This window comes from Cimex lectularius, unplaced genomic scaffold, assembly GCF_000648675.2.
Source record: "Cimex lectularius strain Harlan isolate CLEC.00 unplaced genomic scaffold, Clec_2.1 scaffold432, whole genome shotgun sequence".
In the NCBI taxonomy this organism is placed as follows: domain Eukaryota; kingdom Metazoa; phylum Arthropoda; class Insecta; order Hemiptera; family Cimicidae; genus Cimex; species Cimex lectularius.
Genome location: NW_019394184.1, coordinates 5,675 through 22,133, shown reverse-complemented (window position 1 = coordinate 22,133; position 16,459 = coordinate 5,675). Strand labels below are relative to the sequence as shown.

The 16,459-nt window shown below is 32.9% G+C and overlaps 1 protein-coding gene across 1 annotated transcript; it reads right to left on the bottom strand.

Annotated features, from left to right (window-relative positions):
* Positions 1-224: 224 nt before the first annotated feature.
* On the bottom strand, positions 225-12,005 carry LOC106669129 (low density lipoprotein receptor adapter protein 1-A-like; the record flags this gene model as incomplete). Its single annotated transcript, XM_024230015.1, has 5 exons — positions 225-554; positions 2,267-2,391; positions 2,587-2,707; positions 9,598-9,709; positions 11,797-12,005. Coding segments are annotated over 5 exons (585 nt in total), but the record flags the coding sequence as incomplete, so codon positions are not given.
* Between the last annotated feature and the right edge of the window lie 4,454 nt (positions 12,006-16,459).

Here is a 16,459-nt window from a genome sequence, read left to right as displayed (position 1 = left end):
TACAAATCACCAACATCAATCACATCGTTGTTTTTTTGTTTTTTTTGTTAATTCTACTTATTCTTCTGATTTTTCCCACATGTTGTTCCCACAGCTCTTGTAATCCGGATTCCATTGGTATATAATTTAATCTGTATTAAAATAGAAATAAACGGTTTTTTAAATGAAAATAAAGATTTGGTCTACATGATCGGAAAAGGTAATAAAAACAAAAATTGTTCGTTTTATAAAAAATAACATATTGTATTTTACAGCTGGTAGAAAAAATCATAAACATTTTGTAAACCAATAAATAACAGTTATCAATGAAATAACATGTTTATATGCTGAAAATTAGTTAAAATATGTATAGATGAATGTTTTGTATAATAAACCATAGTACAAACTGAATATTGACAACGTTCCTGTTGTTTAACATACATTTAACGTACACTAGAATAAACTCAAAATAAATCAATTAAAACTAAATCACAGACACAACTATATTAAAGAAAACAGTATTAAATAATGTGGTAATAATAATAATTCACAGCTCCTTAGTCATCGAAACTTGTCTGAAACAAAAACAAATTGACATCATAAACTCAATACTTAAAGTTTTATAGTTAAAGTAGGTTGTTATATATCATAATTTTTATCGTAAAAATTCATTTCACAGAAAATAGATGTTTCTATAAATGGGTACAACTCGGGACACTGAGAATTCCAAATAAAAATATTTGTATAGCTCAAAATATCTTTTATTACAATTAATTAATCTTTTTATGTAATCCTGATTACACGAAATTTGTAAAATGGCAAAAAGGAGGGAAAATTCGAAAGGTTGTACATATGTTGAGATGGGGAGTTGGTGTCCGAGAGGATTGAAGTCACGATAGGTCATATGATTAGAGCAGCGGTGCGTATAGCCGCAGGTCGTGCGTTCGAATCCCACTCGTGACACTAACTTTTTCAATTTAAACAAAACCTTACATAAAAAGATTAATTAATTGAAAGAAGTAATTCGGTCAATAGATCACTAAATGTATTGGATTGAATAAGTAAAACGACGTATAACTTCACCAACAGCTCCCCGTGGCCACTTCATACGTCGCCGAGAATCGAATCCTGATTACACGAAATTTGAAAAATGGCAAAAAAGAGGGAAAATATGAAAGGTTGTATGTTGAGATGGGGAATTGGTGTCCGAGAGGATTGAAGTCACGATAACTCATATGGTTAGAGCAGCGGTGTATTTAGCCGAAGGTCGTGGGTTCGAATCCCGCTCGTGGCACTGACATTTTCATTTCAACCAAAACCTTACATAAAAATATTAATTAATTGAAGGAAGTTATTTGGTTAATAGGCCACTAAATATAATGGATATGTTTTATTAATTTGGACTACACCATCATTTAGTTTAGTTTATTATTTTGCGTTGTAATGAATATAAATTATGTAAGGACATGATTTTGTAATTTCAACGGGTTAAAGAAAGGACTTTTTTTATCTCTTATTCGTCAATTTTTGATTCTTGAAACTTTGCCCAGTTCATGTTTACGCAGCAAAAGACCATCCCGTGACGTTAAATTATCTATACAACAATAAACAGAAACAAAAGGGGGGTTTTCAATCTCGGTGAAAAGTAAACTTTTCCAAGATTGCAAAAGTTATGATTTGAAAAAGGGAACTTTTCCTGTGAAAGTAACTAGAGATCAAGGCTAGCCGAGTTGTTATATGCGAAAATAAGGTCAAGGACAGTTATAAAATAGAAGGCACGTGTGTTTATGCAGGTCGTTTAAATTCCTATGTAAAGAGCATTAGTCTGAAACTATTGAAAGAGCCGATGCTACTACTAATTCATCCCCCGTTGGTTGGAAATATAGAAGCGTTGTTTAACTTTTCTAACATTTATGCAAAACTTTTAATGGAAACAAAATATTGAAGAAGACTTGAAAATAAAAGTAATTTTGACGGTACTTAAAATTGAATAAACTGTGTGTTATTCTTATAGCAGTACGTTCTCAATTGACGAGTTTTAATTAAAATTAACATTTTATTTTAATCGGGATGTATTTATATAGAGTGTTTCATTAAAAGAATTTAATTTGTTTAATTAAATTCTCTGTAGGGCAAGTATTCAGGGATGCTCGGACAAAAGTGCGATTTGATCGTTGTAGTTAATCGTATCGTGTTATCAGAGATTTCGTAAAGGCTGGTTTTAATTAAAAGTTGCTATCATCGTACATTGATCCTTGTAGATAAAGATTAAATTAAATCCGCTTACCCATTGTCTCGGTGGTTTCTCCGATATCGGGGTCGTAAGATCTATCAGCATCGGGATCGGGGCCAGGACTTGTTGAATCACGTTCGTCGGCCGATTTTCCTCGGCATCCCGGCTCTTGATGCAACCTGGGGGCAAAATTAGAAAAACTAATTCAGTCTTTTCCTCCGTGTGAATCGGGGCCGGGGACGTAAAACGGCGAAGGGCGAGAACAAACAATAGATAAAGGGGGTGATTTATTTTTACGGCCCTCCGAAAAGTACTTTATCGGGAAATTTTCATTGGCACTCGGGCTTTATGGGGGGACACGCTTTTCGAGATACCTGTGATGAAGTTGTCCATGCTCTTCTCCTTCATCGAAGGCATCATCCCGTTGTGCGTCATCTGCCAAAGATGAAAAGCCGTATTGAAAGTCTGCGCTACGGTTATAGATATGAGCTGAGCCTGTAACAAAATAAAAACAACCACTTTCGTATGATTCATGAGTATATTTTCAACAGGTTTATTTTACTTGGTAAAATTGATGATGGAAATTTTCGTTTTTAATGTACGACCTTTTCTACCCAGTATAACAGCATACTCGCTTATTTTCCTACATATTTATCGAAGTGGAATTATTTTATAATAATATAATAACCTTGAAATTTCACAATATTTTCTATTGTGTCGTCGGCGTATTTATTCCGTGTATTTTTTGTTCATAATTTTAATTAAATTGGTGTGGTCAGCTTAAATATTAAAAGCATAAATCCATTTATGTTTCAGTGGCCAATTAGCCAAGTTACTTTTTTCAATTAATTATTCTTTTTAAGTGGTTGAGATAAAAAAAGTCGGCGTACGAAGGTCGTGGGTTCGAATCCCGCTCGTGACACTGACTTTTTTATCTCAACCAAGACCTTACTTAAAAAGAATAATTAATTAAAGTTATATATTAAAAAGCGGGGATAAAGTAAATTTAAAAACAAAAACACTCATTTCTTTCAACAAACTTTGGACGTATTTTCATCAGAACTTTGCAACTATTTAGTAAAAAAAAACTTTCCCTACTATTTCTATACGGTTGGCAAATATAAAAAATGACATAAAATATTCGAAATTATGGTTTCAAAAATAATTCAACCATAAAATTTGTGAGATTTGCTTTTTAAAAATGGACAGAAAAGATCTTCACTTTTCAAAACAAAACAAAATTTATTATTATGTTAAAAACCTAGTATACATAACATTCTTCTGGGAAACGAAGTATGTAGGTATAATACTACATCACAAACATACCTGGAAGAAACGTACAGAAAAAGAAAAAACTATAACAACTGTGGGTTAAAGATTTTAGAGTATAACATTGATTATAAATATAAAAATAGCGTACTGGCTGGTCTAATACAAATATTAATCCTCTAGTCATATACGGAGTATGTTGTATGTTGAACAAAAATCTTAAAACTAAAATTACAAAGCTTTGCATATTTAAACATTACAAGAGAAATTCATTCTTGAGCAAATCCTGCTATGGAAGAGGCCCTGAAATTGCCAACATTGCAAGCATACACCCAAAGGATGGCATACTAAAGTTCAAACATACATTTAGGACAAAATAAAATAAAACCCGACCTAAAAGTAAGCCATCTTGAAATAATAAAAGCTATAAAAAATGAAATTGCTACCAAAATGTTTGGCGAAATGGAATTTAAAAACATATTTTGACAGGCCTTTACAAATGAAAAAAAAATGTTTGGAAGAGTAAATACCTTAAAACTAAAAGATGTGCCATATTATGGTACATAATGGAAGATGGACTAGGGCAGGATATAAAACCAAATTTTCACCCAGCAAACCCTCTATGCCTCACACCATCTACATATTTTCATATCCACGCAATAGAACTCTGCGCACAAAAATTATACAAAAAGATTTTTAAAAACTCTGATGTAGGTACCTGCACACTAGGGGATTGAAAACAGCGAAAAGGGTGACAAACTAGTAAACCAGCTGATTCAATGAGCACAACCACAAATTGGCATGTAAACAACACTCTTGTTAACTCACCAGGTAAAAAACTATCAATAAATCGTGTTAAAAAGGAAGAAAACAAAAACCAAACATATCTTTTAGCAGACAAAAATGAAGAAAAATACGACACAGAAGAATGACACATCTACACGGAAAACAAACACTTTGAGCACTGAAGATATCTCAATAAGGATCGAAACGTGGGCACGATAAAGAAAATGTTTTTCTAAAACGTACGTCATACCACACCGCATCTCACGATTTACGAATAATCATTAACGAAAATCTTAGGCGCGTTTACTGGCCAACTTTTTTTTGCTGGCTGTAACTGCATTTTCTGATAAGTATTAGCCTGGGACATGGTATAGCGACATAGGAAAAGCGATACTAACTGCGTAGGAAATAAGTGAATAGGAAATTCCGAAAGTGTTAACTATTTTAAAAAGTACATTTTGTGGTTTGGAAATAAACGTTTAATTTTACAATTGATCTTTTATGTCGCTGTCGAAGAGAGTCTATGGTCACCAGTGAAGCTTGGAGAAAAAAATGACCGGATCTTTATGTTTCTCTTCTATTTTTCTATTAGCATATTGTATTATTTCATCACAACGTCTGGTTAATTTGTATTTGAAAGGAAGACATTGGTTTTTCGCCAACTTATGTCTATGTTTTGTCCAGGAAGTTCGCCCGCCGGGGTCCCTGACCCCAAAGGAACTAGCCGACTTCTCAACATCGCTCACAATTCAAGACTTTGTTTTTAAACGGGTTGAACTTTACTTCGACGTCAACCTGGCTTCCCTTAAGAAAATTAACAAGACAACACGTCAGTGCGCCCGAAAAACAAAAACTTCTACCCGGTAAGTTGCTAACAAAAGCAGCGGTTTGTTAAAAACTCTTTTTTTCAGGAAGACAAAATATCATATTACATAAAACAACAGAGATGGATGAAGGATATTTTGAAGCAAAGTACGCCAATTAATGTGGAAAGTTTACTGAATAAACTTTGCGTTTGATGCATACAGTAGACGCTGACAGGAAACCGTATTATACAAAACTTGACGCATTATCTTATTCTAATAGTGCTAAAAAATGTTCTAAAAAAATTAGATAGCAGGAAAACACTAAAGATTTTTATTATAAACACAATAATGCAAGTTTAAACTGTCGTCCTTTTTGTTTAAATTGTGCTCATACCAATTTTCAATAATATTTATTTATTATTACATATAATTATAAATTAATTGTTATTAACGTCAAAAATTTTAAAAACTGTTGATAAAACAATCTCAACACGACACACAAGAATGACACATCTACACGGAAAATACTTTAAGCCCTGAAGATGATCTCTATAAAGATCGAAACGTTGGCACGATAAAGTAAATGTTTTTCTAAAGCCTACGTCAAAGCAGAACGCACCTCACGATCTCCAATAATAACTGTTGTTAAAACATTGCTATTTGGCTTTTATATTTTTTGTTTAAAACTGAAAACCTAATCTTTCTAAATCCATTTAATTATATGGTTCTGTTAGATAGATTGTTAATAGCGAAACATATTTCTGTACGGCGCAGCATTACTTAACCCTCACAAAGTTGTTATGCCGCAGAGTTATGTTGTTCACATTTGTAGATGAGTATTAAATCCAAAGAGGAATTTTAATTTTTTTGCATACAGTGATTATCAGTTCACAAAACGCTTCCTGGAAGTAATTCTTTAGTATTTATCGGCAATGAATATTTTATCGCTCTGATTAGACGCATTAATGATTATTATCATTATTTGGTAGTTGATCGAGGGACGGATAACCTGCAGGTGGGTTTTATTGTTATTGGCAACATCTGGATCGTATTTTAAACTCGTGAACAACCGCGCTTATATTGCATGCCATTCCGACTCGAATTAGCTGATTGTTTTATACTTTAATAACACTCTTGATCGTCTTCTCTACAAAATTTTAAAACGTTCAGATAAGTACATTAGATTTCGTGGGACCGATTAACAAATCACTTCTTTCAATTAATTAATTTTTTTGTAAGGTATTGTTAGAGATAAAAAAAAGTCAGTGTCACGACGGGGATTCAAACCCACGACCTTCGAAATATAATGTATTTAATAATTAAAATGAATATAATAAAGAATAATTAATTACTAATGTTTATTACATATAATAAAACGTCAGGACTTTCTGATGATGGGCAGAGGGCCCGTAACGAAAATGAAAAGAAAATACAATTGGCAGCATCATTTTCTGGGCTGTAAATTTAAAAAAAATTGAAGAAAGTTGACATTTGTGGCAATAAACAATTTACGCTTTTTCTATTAAGTTTATATTTTGTGTGGTGTTTAGTGACCGTTAGTCAATTATTATTTGGAGATCGTGAGCTGTAGTCTGGTTTAACGTAGGTTTTAGAAAAACATTTTCTTTATCGTGCTAACGCTTCGACCTTTATTGAAATCATCTTCAGGGCCTGGGATTTATAAACATTATTTACATCTTCCAAATATATGTAGCATGTGAAAAAATGAATTTATACAATGCTAGAATTTTTACATAAAAAATAATAAATAAATTCGATTAAAAAATGGCAAAAAGGGGGGAAAATTCAAAAGGTGGGGTTGAGATGGGAAGTTAGTGTCCGAGTGGATCAAGGTCACGATAGCCAAGTAGGCGGCGTATCGCGGGTTCGAATCCCGCTCGTCACACTGACTTTTTATCTCAACTAAAAACCTTAATTAATTGAAATTTGTTTATGGTGTTCAATTAATTCCTGTTTTAATTCCTAATTGTTTCTTTCATTGTGCATGTCAATGTGGTTCATTTAATTTTAAATTAACATAACCCAGCAAACCACACGGAAAAATCTCACGTTATTCTAATATAAAAAACAAACATATTTTCTAACAATGTTTTGATTAAAAAAATAAGATTTTGTTAAAGTCTAGACAACTATTAAAGCATTATTGTTGCTCTGAGATAATACAAATATTAAACTACTATGACGGCTTCTATTGTGAATTAATTATTTATTAATGCCTTGGAAATATAAACGATTTGATGAATAATGTCAACTGGAATTTTTATCGAGCTTGCAGTTTTGAAATGTCTCAACACATTTTTCTTTAAAATTCAAAATTCTGAGGCAGAAGTTGACCATAAGTTGAAAAAACTGACTTTATTTCACAATATGATAATATATAGTTTTAATTGTTTTATTTTGTCTTTATTACATTTCAATTGGTTTTTAAACTACTTAATTTTTCATTGAATAATTCACTACTATTTAGGTCTAAAAAACAAAATTATCTATTGTATCAATTTGACTGTTCTTTGCGACATCTGGGACCAATCTCTTTTTCTTTTTTACAAACAAAGTAGTATATTTTAAAATACGAAAGATTTTTCAATCTTTGTTAGTGATATTACGACAAAAAATAGAAGAAAAGTATGAAACTGAGTGAAATCAAAATATCAGTATTTCGTTTAACTTTTTGTAAAGGATGGTTGTTACAGTTTACCACCTTTAAGAACCATTCTTTACAAAAATAAGTATTTATAGTCATTGTTTTAAATATTTGGCCATTTTTCCACTTAAACTAACCTTCAAATTATCAAGTTTTTACTGACACAATTCATTGTATTCGACAAAAAAAAAAAAAAAAAAAAAAGATAAAGTGTACCAATTTTACCGTTCTTTGCGATATCTGAGTCCGATTTTTCTCGCTTTTTACATACAAAACTAATCTATGTTAAAATATCCCAAAGTCATTATTAACCTTTCAAAGTAGCAAACAAAAGCAATTTTAGATTAATTAAACCTTGAACGAGTAATTAGTGAAATATGAACTAAGTTGTAAAACATTAGCCATGGGCATTGGCCCTTAGGCAAAAATACAGGACAAAATATATAAATAATTCACATTTTCTTAAACATGATAGTTTGCCATTGTTGGTTTTGCATTTTCAGGTTTTTACGTATTAATCGATTTTTTTTAAAACTAGGATATGAAAATAACGAGCATAACCGTATCCAGTGAAATTAATATATAAAAAAGATTCCAGGTACATTTTTTTACAATTCAGATTCGATTACAGCAGATTTTAAAGCCTTTATTAAATACGATTTTTATAGGAAATAATGAATAAATAATGTTTTTTGGCCTGGGGGTTGCTTTTAAAAATTGTATGATTCATTAAAAATTACTCTTGATCTTATCAAAATTTAAGGCTCCTAAACTGTCGGAGCCTATTCATTTTCAGCCATGAGAACAGCGTTAAAATAATTTATAAATGAATAATAAGGATAAAATCGACAAAAACATCTCTAAATCATCATAAAATACCCTGAGGGTTAATGTGAATTCAAAATTTCCACAATTTTGTTTTAGTTTTGAAAAAATCGGAAGCATTGGAGTATAAAAAATTGTTTGAGGGAAAAATTATTTTTTAATTTAAACTTTATTCAGTTCATAAGTCGCTAGGTCTCAAAATAGTTATTTGTTGTAAGTATTGCTGTAGGTACAAATATTTTGCCAGCAGATTAATTTTTTTTTTTTTTGACAGTAGGAACAAAAATATTATTCACATTGTTTATTGAAAAACAGATATATCGACTTATTTATCGCAGGTGTATTCTGTTTTTGTAGCTTTTTGTATATACATTTTTAATGAATACTATCCTGGATATTATTTTCTTTTCCCCACAGAAAAAAATGACAGATAAACATTGACCTTGAAATATATGAACAAACAAGACAAATAATCATATTAAAAACTAATAAATATTTAAAGCAGTAAAAATATTTTTTTCGGCTCTACTGCTCGCTCATTGGCAAGAATGCACAGACATGAGTCTAATATTTTTTGGTCAAGTATCACAAGAAAAGTTTTTATTAAAAACAGCGATCCGAAATGCTTATGAATATTTTGTTATCAGAGTTATTTGGCCATTATTGCTGACTGGACGTCACTTATCACACTTTATTATATGCGTTTACTCGGTTCCATCTGTGGATTCAACTGATTGTAAGTCGTGAAATTTTTTCTAAAGGTGGATTAGGATTTTATTATTTAAAATAAAAGATTTGTTAAAATTGTTTAAATGTTTCGTTTTAATATGATGGTTTATTGTTATTAAGGGCATTAAGGGTTCTCTTCTCGTTGTTCTATACCCACGTTTATGTTCCATTCACGTTTAACTAGCAATGACACTTAGATGGAATTAGTGGCATCTAAATGCGACTATTTTATCCGAATGATACTACGCCGTCCTAATTAAAACAATAGTTTAAATACATTATAATTATTAATGTTTTGTACATACCATTTTCCTTTTTGAGCACAGAAAGGCGTGGCAGGTAAGTGAGTCGTTCTCGTTTGTGGAAATGAAGGCGAAAACATGGCCGTAGGTGGCATCCGCCGAACAGTAGGATATCCTGAAAAAATAAAACAATTGTGCATTCCATAATTGAGCAAAATTGTCGCATGTTATATTCTTGAATAACTGCTAAATCAATTAGGCAAATTTTGACCAACAAGTCAAGGTTACTCTCAGAATTCTTGTTTCTTCAATATAACGAGAGAAAAAAGAACGAATGAAAAATGAATAATTTAGTAAGTTAGTTAATAATTAAGTAAGTTCTTTCAAATTAACCCTTCATTTTAATCACGATGCAACTCGTGGCAGGGTTTGAGCGGTACTTGGAATTTTTTTATTAGTTTTAGGGTCATCAAACTGAATTGGCCATCTCTAGTGTTCTCTTTTTTTCGCTTTTTTTTGCCTTTTTTACGTATCTTAGTAATTTTTTCCTGCATCACCAGCCTCACCAGCCATATAGTGATCAGACCAAGTACAACGGTAACCGGATCTCTCTTTTCATTATCTTTTAGATAGAATAAAAAATAAAACAACACAAATACACATAGACTAGAAACAAGATAAAATACGATTACGTATCATACGACTCCAGAATACTCGATAATCCTCGAGGTAAGAGGAGATAAACCTCCATGCGCCCTTATATGTTACATTCACACTAAATGTGCTGTAAGTTAAAGGGATGTAGAACACATACTACTTCAAGCACGCGATATTCATTGGAGTAGTTGGGAATAAGTTTTTCCATTCGCGCTAATAAATACCACTGACTCTCTACGCTAGAGCTCGATATACCTCGGAGTAATGGCGAATAAGCCCTTCCAGTAGTACATACATTCACACTCATTCACAGAGTACTCGATTTACCTCAGTCCTTCCATTCGCGCTAATAAATTACATTCACACACAACCTCAGATTATTTTTATATTGCTAATTGGGTATAAACGTTTCCAAAACAAGTCTCAGATTTTTTTTCGAGGGTTCGCAACAGCTGAAGTTTATAACCCTCGGGGTGCTGGTATTTTTGAAAATTGTAAGTATGTCGGATTCGAACCCGGGACCTTTACCTTACAGTGATGAGCGCCGTGTCAACGCCTAAACCGCTACGGCCACCGACGCCACCCAAGTCTCAGAATATTAAATCCATTAGATTTCGTGGTCCGATTGACCAAATAACTTCTTTCAATGAATTAATATTTTTGTAAGGTATTGGTTGAGATAAAAAAGTCAGTGTCACGAGAGGGAGACCCCTCGACCTTCGACTAAATACGCCGCTGCTCTACCACTCGAGATCACTTCGATCCACTAGGACACTAACTTCCTATCTCAACCCACCATTTGCATTTTCCCTCCTTTTTCCCATTTTTCAAATGTCGTGTAATCTATTTGATTGTTACCGACAAATGAAATGGCCAGGGAGAGCTTTAGTGAAGATATACTTCATTTTGCATATTAAATCCATTAGATTTCGTGGTCCGATTGACTGAATAACCTTTTTCAATTGATTAATTATGTAAGGTATTGGTTGAGATAAAAAAGTCATCCACTTCAAATATGGCAAAAAGGAGGGAAAATTCAAAAAATAGATTGAGATAGGAAGTTAGTGTCCGAGTGGATCAAAGTCACGATAGCTCAAGTGGTAGAGCAACGGCGTATTTAGCTGAAGGTCGTGGGTTCGAATCCCGCTCGTGACATTGACTTTTTTATCTCAACCAATATCTTACATAAAGATTAATTAATTCTAAGAATATTGTAAAACTGCCTATATCGGCTGAGTTGGTCTGGCTGCGCGTTTCATTCAATGTTGTGTCTGTGTGTTTTTTGTAAAGTCAAGTCTCTTTTATAAAGTCGTACTTGCAGACGATTGCAGATTTTCTTTTGTTCCTGTCCGTTATTCGTCAAATTAAATGGGTAGGGGTTGAGAATTTAAAATTTTTATGCTGTCTTTGTCAAGAGGCACAGAGTTATTCGCTAATTGTTTGTTAATAATGAACAAAACAACATACACAAGAATTTTCATAAGTTTACAAATTTTTCTTTCTCACTGACACAATTAGCGCATATTCATATTAACACACACTATATTTTTTTTCGTATTTATGTATGTTTTTGGGCTAATAAAATAACATAAGGATTTCGTGTACCTGTAGAGAGAGATATCCATAAGCCGTGTTTGCGTATCACTTTCTATCACTGTAACTCCCCTCAGATTGATTGCAAATTGTACACTCCTGCCCTTCTTGCTGTTGGATTTCGCCTGGAACACACAAAAAGAAACCTTAGTTTTATATTTAAAAACAATTTTAAAATTCCACGGGACGGGGATTAGTTTTAATAAAAAAAAGTACGCCGTTTACAGCAATATCGTAAATATAGTTGGTAAGAGCCCCGGCCATTCTCCAGCCCATTTGTGCCATTTTTGTTTGGAGTAGGTAGCTGAGAACAAGGTCGTAATATTAAAGTAGAAGTGCTGACCCGAAAAGGTGCTACTCCGCGCTCATGGCGAAAGATGCGTTATTGTAATACAAGCCGTCGGCTTAAGTAACCCTTAATGATGATGGTCTCTCCCTTTCCTTCTAATCTTCAGGGAATCTGCATTAGACAAGAGACATGACCCTTCATAACAAGCAAAAACATTCTACAACACTTTCTATCTGTGTAATTTAGAAAAGTTATAACTTATAATATAAGTTATTATTGCTGCTGTACCAAGAACTACGAAAAAAATAAGTGAAAAATTCTTCCTTTGAAGAGAGGCAAAACCTAACCGGTTTCATGGAAAAACATTTAAACATTAATATATTTTTGGGCTGGTAATTATTAAATTTCACAGACACAATATATAATGAGAGTATAAATGATTTCTTTTTTGTAATAAACCTACTAAATACACGTTCAAATACAAACAATGACACTCTGGAAACGCACACTTCTTTATACAATATGATGAAGCAATTCCTTTTATGTATTTATACAAAAAATTATCGTAAATTACCGTAAAATAATTTCCCTTCAAACCCACACACAAAATATTTATATTTTAAATAATTATAAAACAACATTTAAAGCAAAAGATTTTTCTAAATTTTGATTCATTTTATTGTATTTTAGATTAATAATGTTTCGTGTTTTAGGTAAGTAAATTGTAAAAAGAATTTACCCAAATTTTGCCAGATATAACTAAACTGTTCCACATTCGACACGAGTACAAACTCACCTTTCACTTCCTCACTATATTTCTCTCTCTCACTTGCTTTCTCTCTCTTTTTATCTATCTATTTGTACATACTAAACTCTCACTTGTTATCTTTTTTATATTTAATTCTTTCCCATTGTGACACGCTACTCCTCATTAGTAGGTTCATTTTTAGGTTTTATCTCTCTCCAATCCTCTCTTTCTCTCTCCCTCCCACTCTCTCTCTCTCTCTCTCTCTCTCTCTCTCTCTCTCTCTCTCTCTCTCTCTCTCTCTTCTATATAGTTGTCTATACTCTCTTTTTTTTCTCTTAATACTTCATACTTTCCCACTCTGACACGTTATTACTCATTAGCTTCATTTGACGGTTTTATCGCTCTCTACTCCTCTCTCATTCTCTCACACTCTCTCTCACTCTCTCTCTCTCTCTCTCTCTCTCTCTCTCTCTATTTTTTTATCTATGTATCTATCTATATTCGACTCTCACTTTTTTTCTCTTAATATTTCATACTTTCCTTTTCTGTAACGCTATTTCTCCCACTTCCTCTCTTTCACTATCACTCACTCTCTCTCTATTTCTATATCTATGTATCTATGTATCTATCTACGTATCTATCTATATTCGACTCTCACTTTTTTTCTTAATATTTCATACTTTCCCTTTCTGTAACGCTATTTCTCCCACTTCCTCTCTTTCACTATCACTCACTCTCTCTCTATTTCTATATCTATGTATCTATCTACGTATCTATCTATATTCGACTCTCACTTTTTTTTCTTAATATTTCATACTTTCCCTTTCTGTAACGCTATTTCTCCCACTTTCTATCTTTCACTCTGTCTCTCTCTCTCTCTCTCTCTCTCTTTTCTATATAGTTGTCTATTTGTCTATACTCTCTTTTTTTCTCTTAATACTTCATTCTTTCCCACTCTGACACGCTATTACTCATTAGTTTCATTTGTAGGTTTTACATCTCTCCTCTCCTCATTCTTTCTCACTCTCTCTCTCTCTCTCTTTATATATCTATGTATATATCTATCTTAATTACACTATTACTCTTTTTTTTCTTAATATTTCATTCATTCCCACTCTGACACGCTATTTCTCATTATCTTCATTTGACGGTTTTATCGCTCTCACTCTCTCTCTCTCTCTCTCTCTCTCTCTCTCTCTCTCTCTCTCTCTCTCTCTCTCTATTTCTATATCTATGTATCTATCTACGTATCTATCTATATTCCACTCTCACTTTTTTCTCTTAATATTTCATACTTTCTCTCTTTCACTCTCTTTCTCTCTCTCTTCCCTCTTTCTCACTCTCCCTCTCCCTACATCTCGCAATATACCGCTTTTTTCCTCTTCACCACCCCGACGTACTGTACCACCCCTATATACGGCGGAGCATGCCAAACTAAAAACTGGGTCTGAAACATGATAGTTTGATGTTAGAATACCACTAATAAATCTAATAAGTAATAATTGCAACTAAAACCCTGCTTATAACCCTGACATGGAGCCAACAATCTAAGATCGTTTTTGGTCAATGGCACATGTTTGAATGACAGAAAGAAATGCACGTTATGGAATTATTTTGGAACAGTACCTAGTTTTGCCAGTTTACAAAAGATTTATTATTTCATTCTAAAAAAAATTAAAATCAGGAAAAAAATTGTACCTAAGGGTTGTATATAATACTGGTTTTCTAGTGCTCCTGGATTTTAAAATAATCTTGTCACAACGAATCATGATTAAACTTTAATGCAACATTGGTTTATCCCAGTTAAATTAGTATATAAGTGATTTATTCGTGCGTGAATTTGTGGTGAGCTATACTAGTGATTATTTATTCGTGATTTATGTAGCATGTCAATACATACATACTATTTACCAATTGTGTAAACGTCGTATATTCTAATTTTCAAACTTGAATCAGTTTGTGTTTAATTGACATCATGTGAGTGTGTGTTTGCTGTTTCCGCTACGACCTACATTACATTAATATCAAAACGTTACGAGTCATAAGCCATTCAGTACTTTCGTAATGGCATGATCCTGTTACGCGCCCAGCCGAGCAGAAAGCGCTGAAACTAGCTAGGACCAAGAAATAATCTGTTGAAGATTCGGATGAGGAGGAAGGACGCTTTGCATAAAATACATATTCCAACGCTGCCTACATCCCTCGTTATACCGGGGCGTTTCACCTTGCAGAAAGAAAAAACTGTCCGATATATTATTTTTTAATGATGGAGAATTTGTTGAAAAAGTCAACCCTACGATGTAATTAGAATATTTAAAAACCAAAGTTAGGTGGAATAAATTTATTTCAACTTATATTTTTATTACCGTAGGAATATATACAATTCGGTGATAAAATCATCAAATAGACGGACATTTTTTTACTATCTTATTTGCAATTAGTAAATTATTAACTATAAAATATTGATAAAATTATTTCGCCAAAATAGAGCTAGAGCGAAAGGGAAAACATACGCAACATAACAAAGGAAACAAAGAGAAAGATGGTTAAAAAGGGTAGTAAATTAATTCTGATAAAAAAATTATGCCACAAATGAGCTAGGAAGAAACAGAAAGAAAGAGAGAGGGTGAGAGAGGGAAAAAATATAAAAAAAGATGAAAAGGAAGAGAAAGAGGAATATGGTTAAATAGGAGACTAAACGATTTCTGATAAATCGTTCAATAAGAAATTTGCCAAAACAGAAAGAGAAAAATGGAAAATAGTGATAGATGAAAACTGAGTAGAGGGTGAGGATGAAAGAAGAATGAAATGATTTATGAATGTATGGAAACAGGTACAGAACGAATGAAAGAAAGAAAGAAGAAAGAGAAAGAGAGAGAGAGAGTGAAAGAGAGAGAGAGAGAGTGAGAAAGAAATATTGGGTGAAAGTGTGTTCCTGTGTGTGTGTGTGTGTGTGTGTGTGTGTGTGTGTGTGTGTGTGTGTGTGTGTGTGTGTACGAAAAAAAACGAAATTATTACTGTGCTGGAGAGAGCTGGAGAGAGTGGAAGAAAGAGAGGGAAGTTTGGAGCGACAGAGAGAGAGAGAGAGTGAGTGAGAGAGCGAGCTAGAGGGAAATATAGATCAGAATGGAGAAAAATCATTAAAGCGGGATGGTAACTAAGAAATAATGAAAAACACGTCCTAGCATTGTTTCTCAAGTTCTATAAATAAAGAGAAAACATATGCAAGATAACAAAGAAAACAAAGAGATAGGTGGTTAAAAAGGGTAGTAAATTAATTCTGATAAAGAAATTTTGCCACGTATGTGCTAGGAAGAAAAAGAGAGGGAGAGAGATAGAGAAATCAAAAGAAAGATAAACAGGAAGAGAAAGAGGATGATGGCTAAGTAAGACTGAATGATTTCTGATATAAACGTTGAATAAGGAATTTTGCCAAACCAGAAAGAGAAAGATGGACGAATGTGATAGGTGGAAACAGAGAAGAGGATGAGGTTGAGAGAAGAATGAAATTATTTATGAAGGGGTGGAAACAGGGAGAGAAAGAAAGAGAGAGAGAGAGAGTGAGAAAGAGATATTGGGTGAGAGTGTGTTTCTGTGTGTGTGGGAGTGAAAGAGAGTAAAAAATAATATAAAAGAGA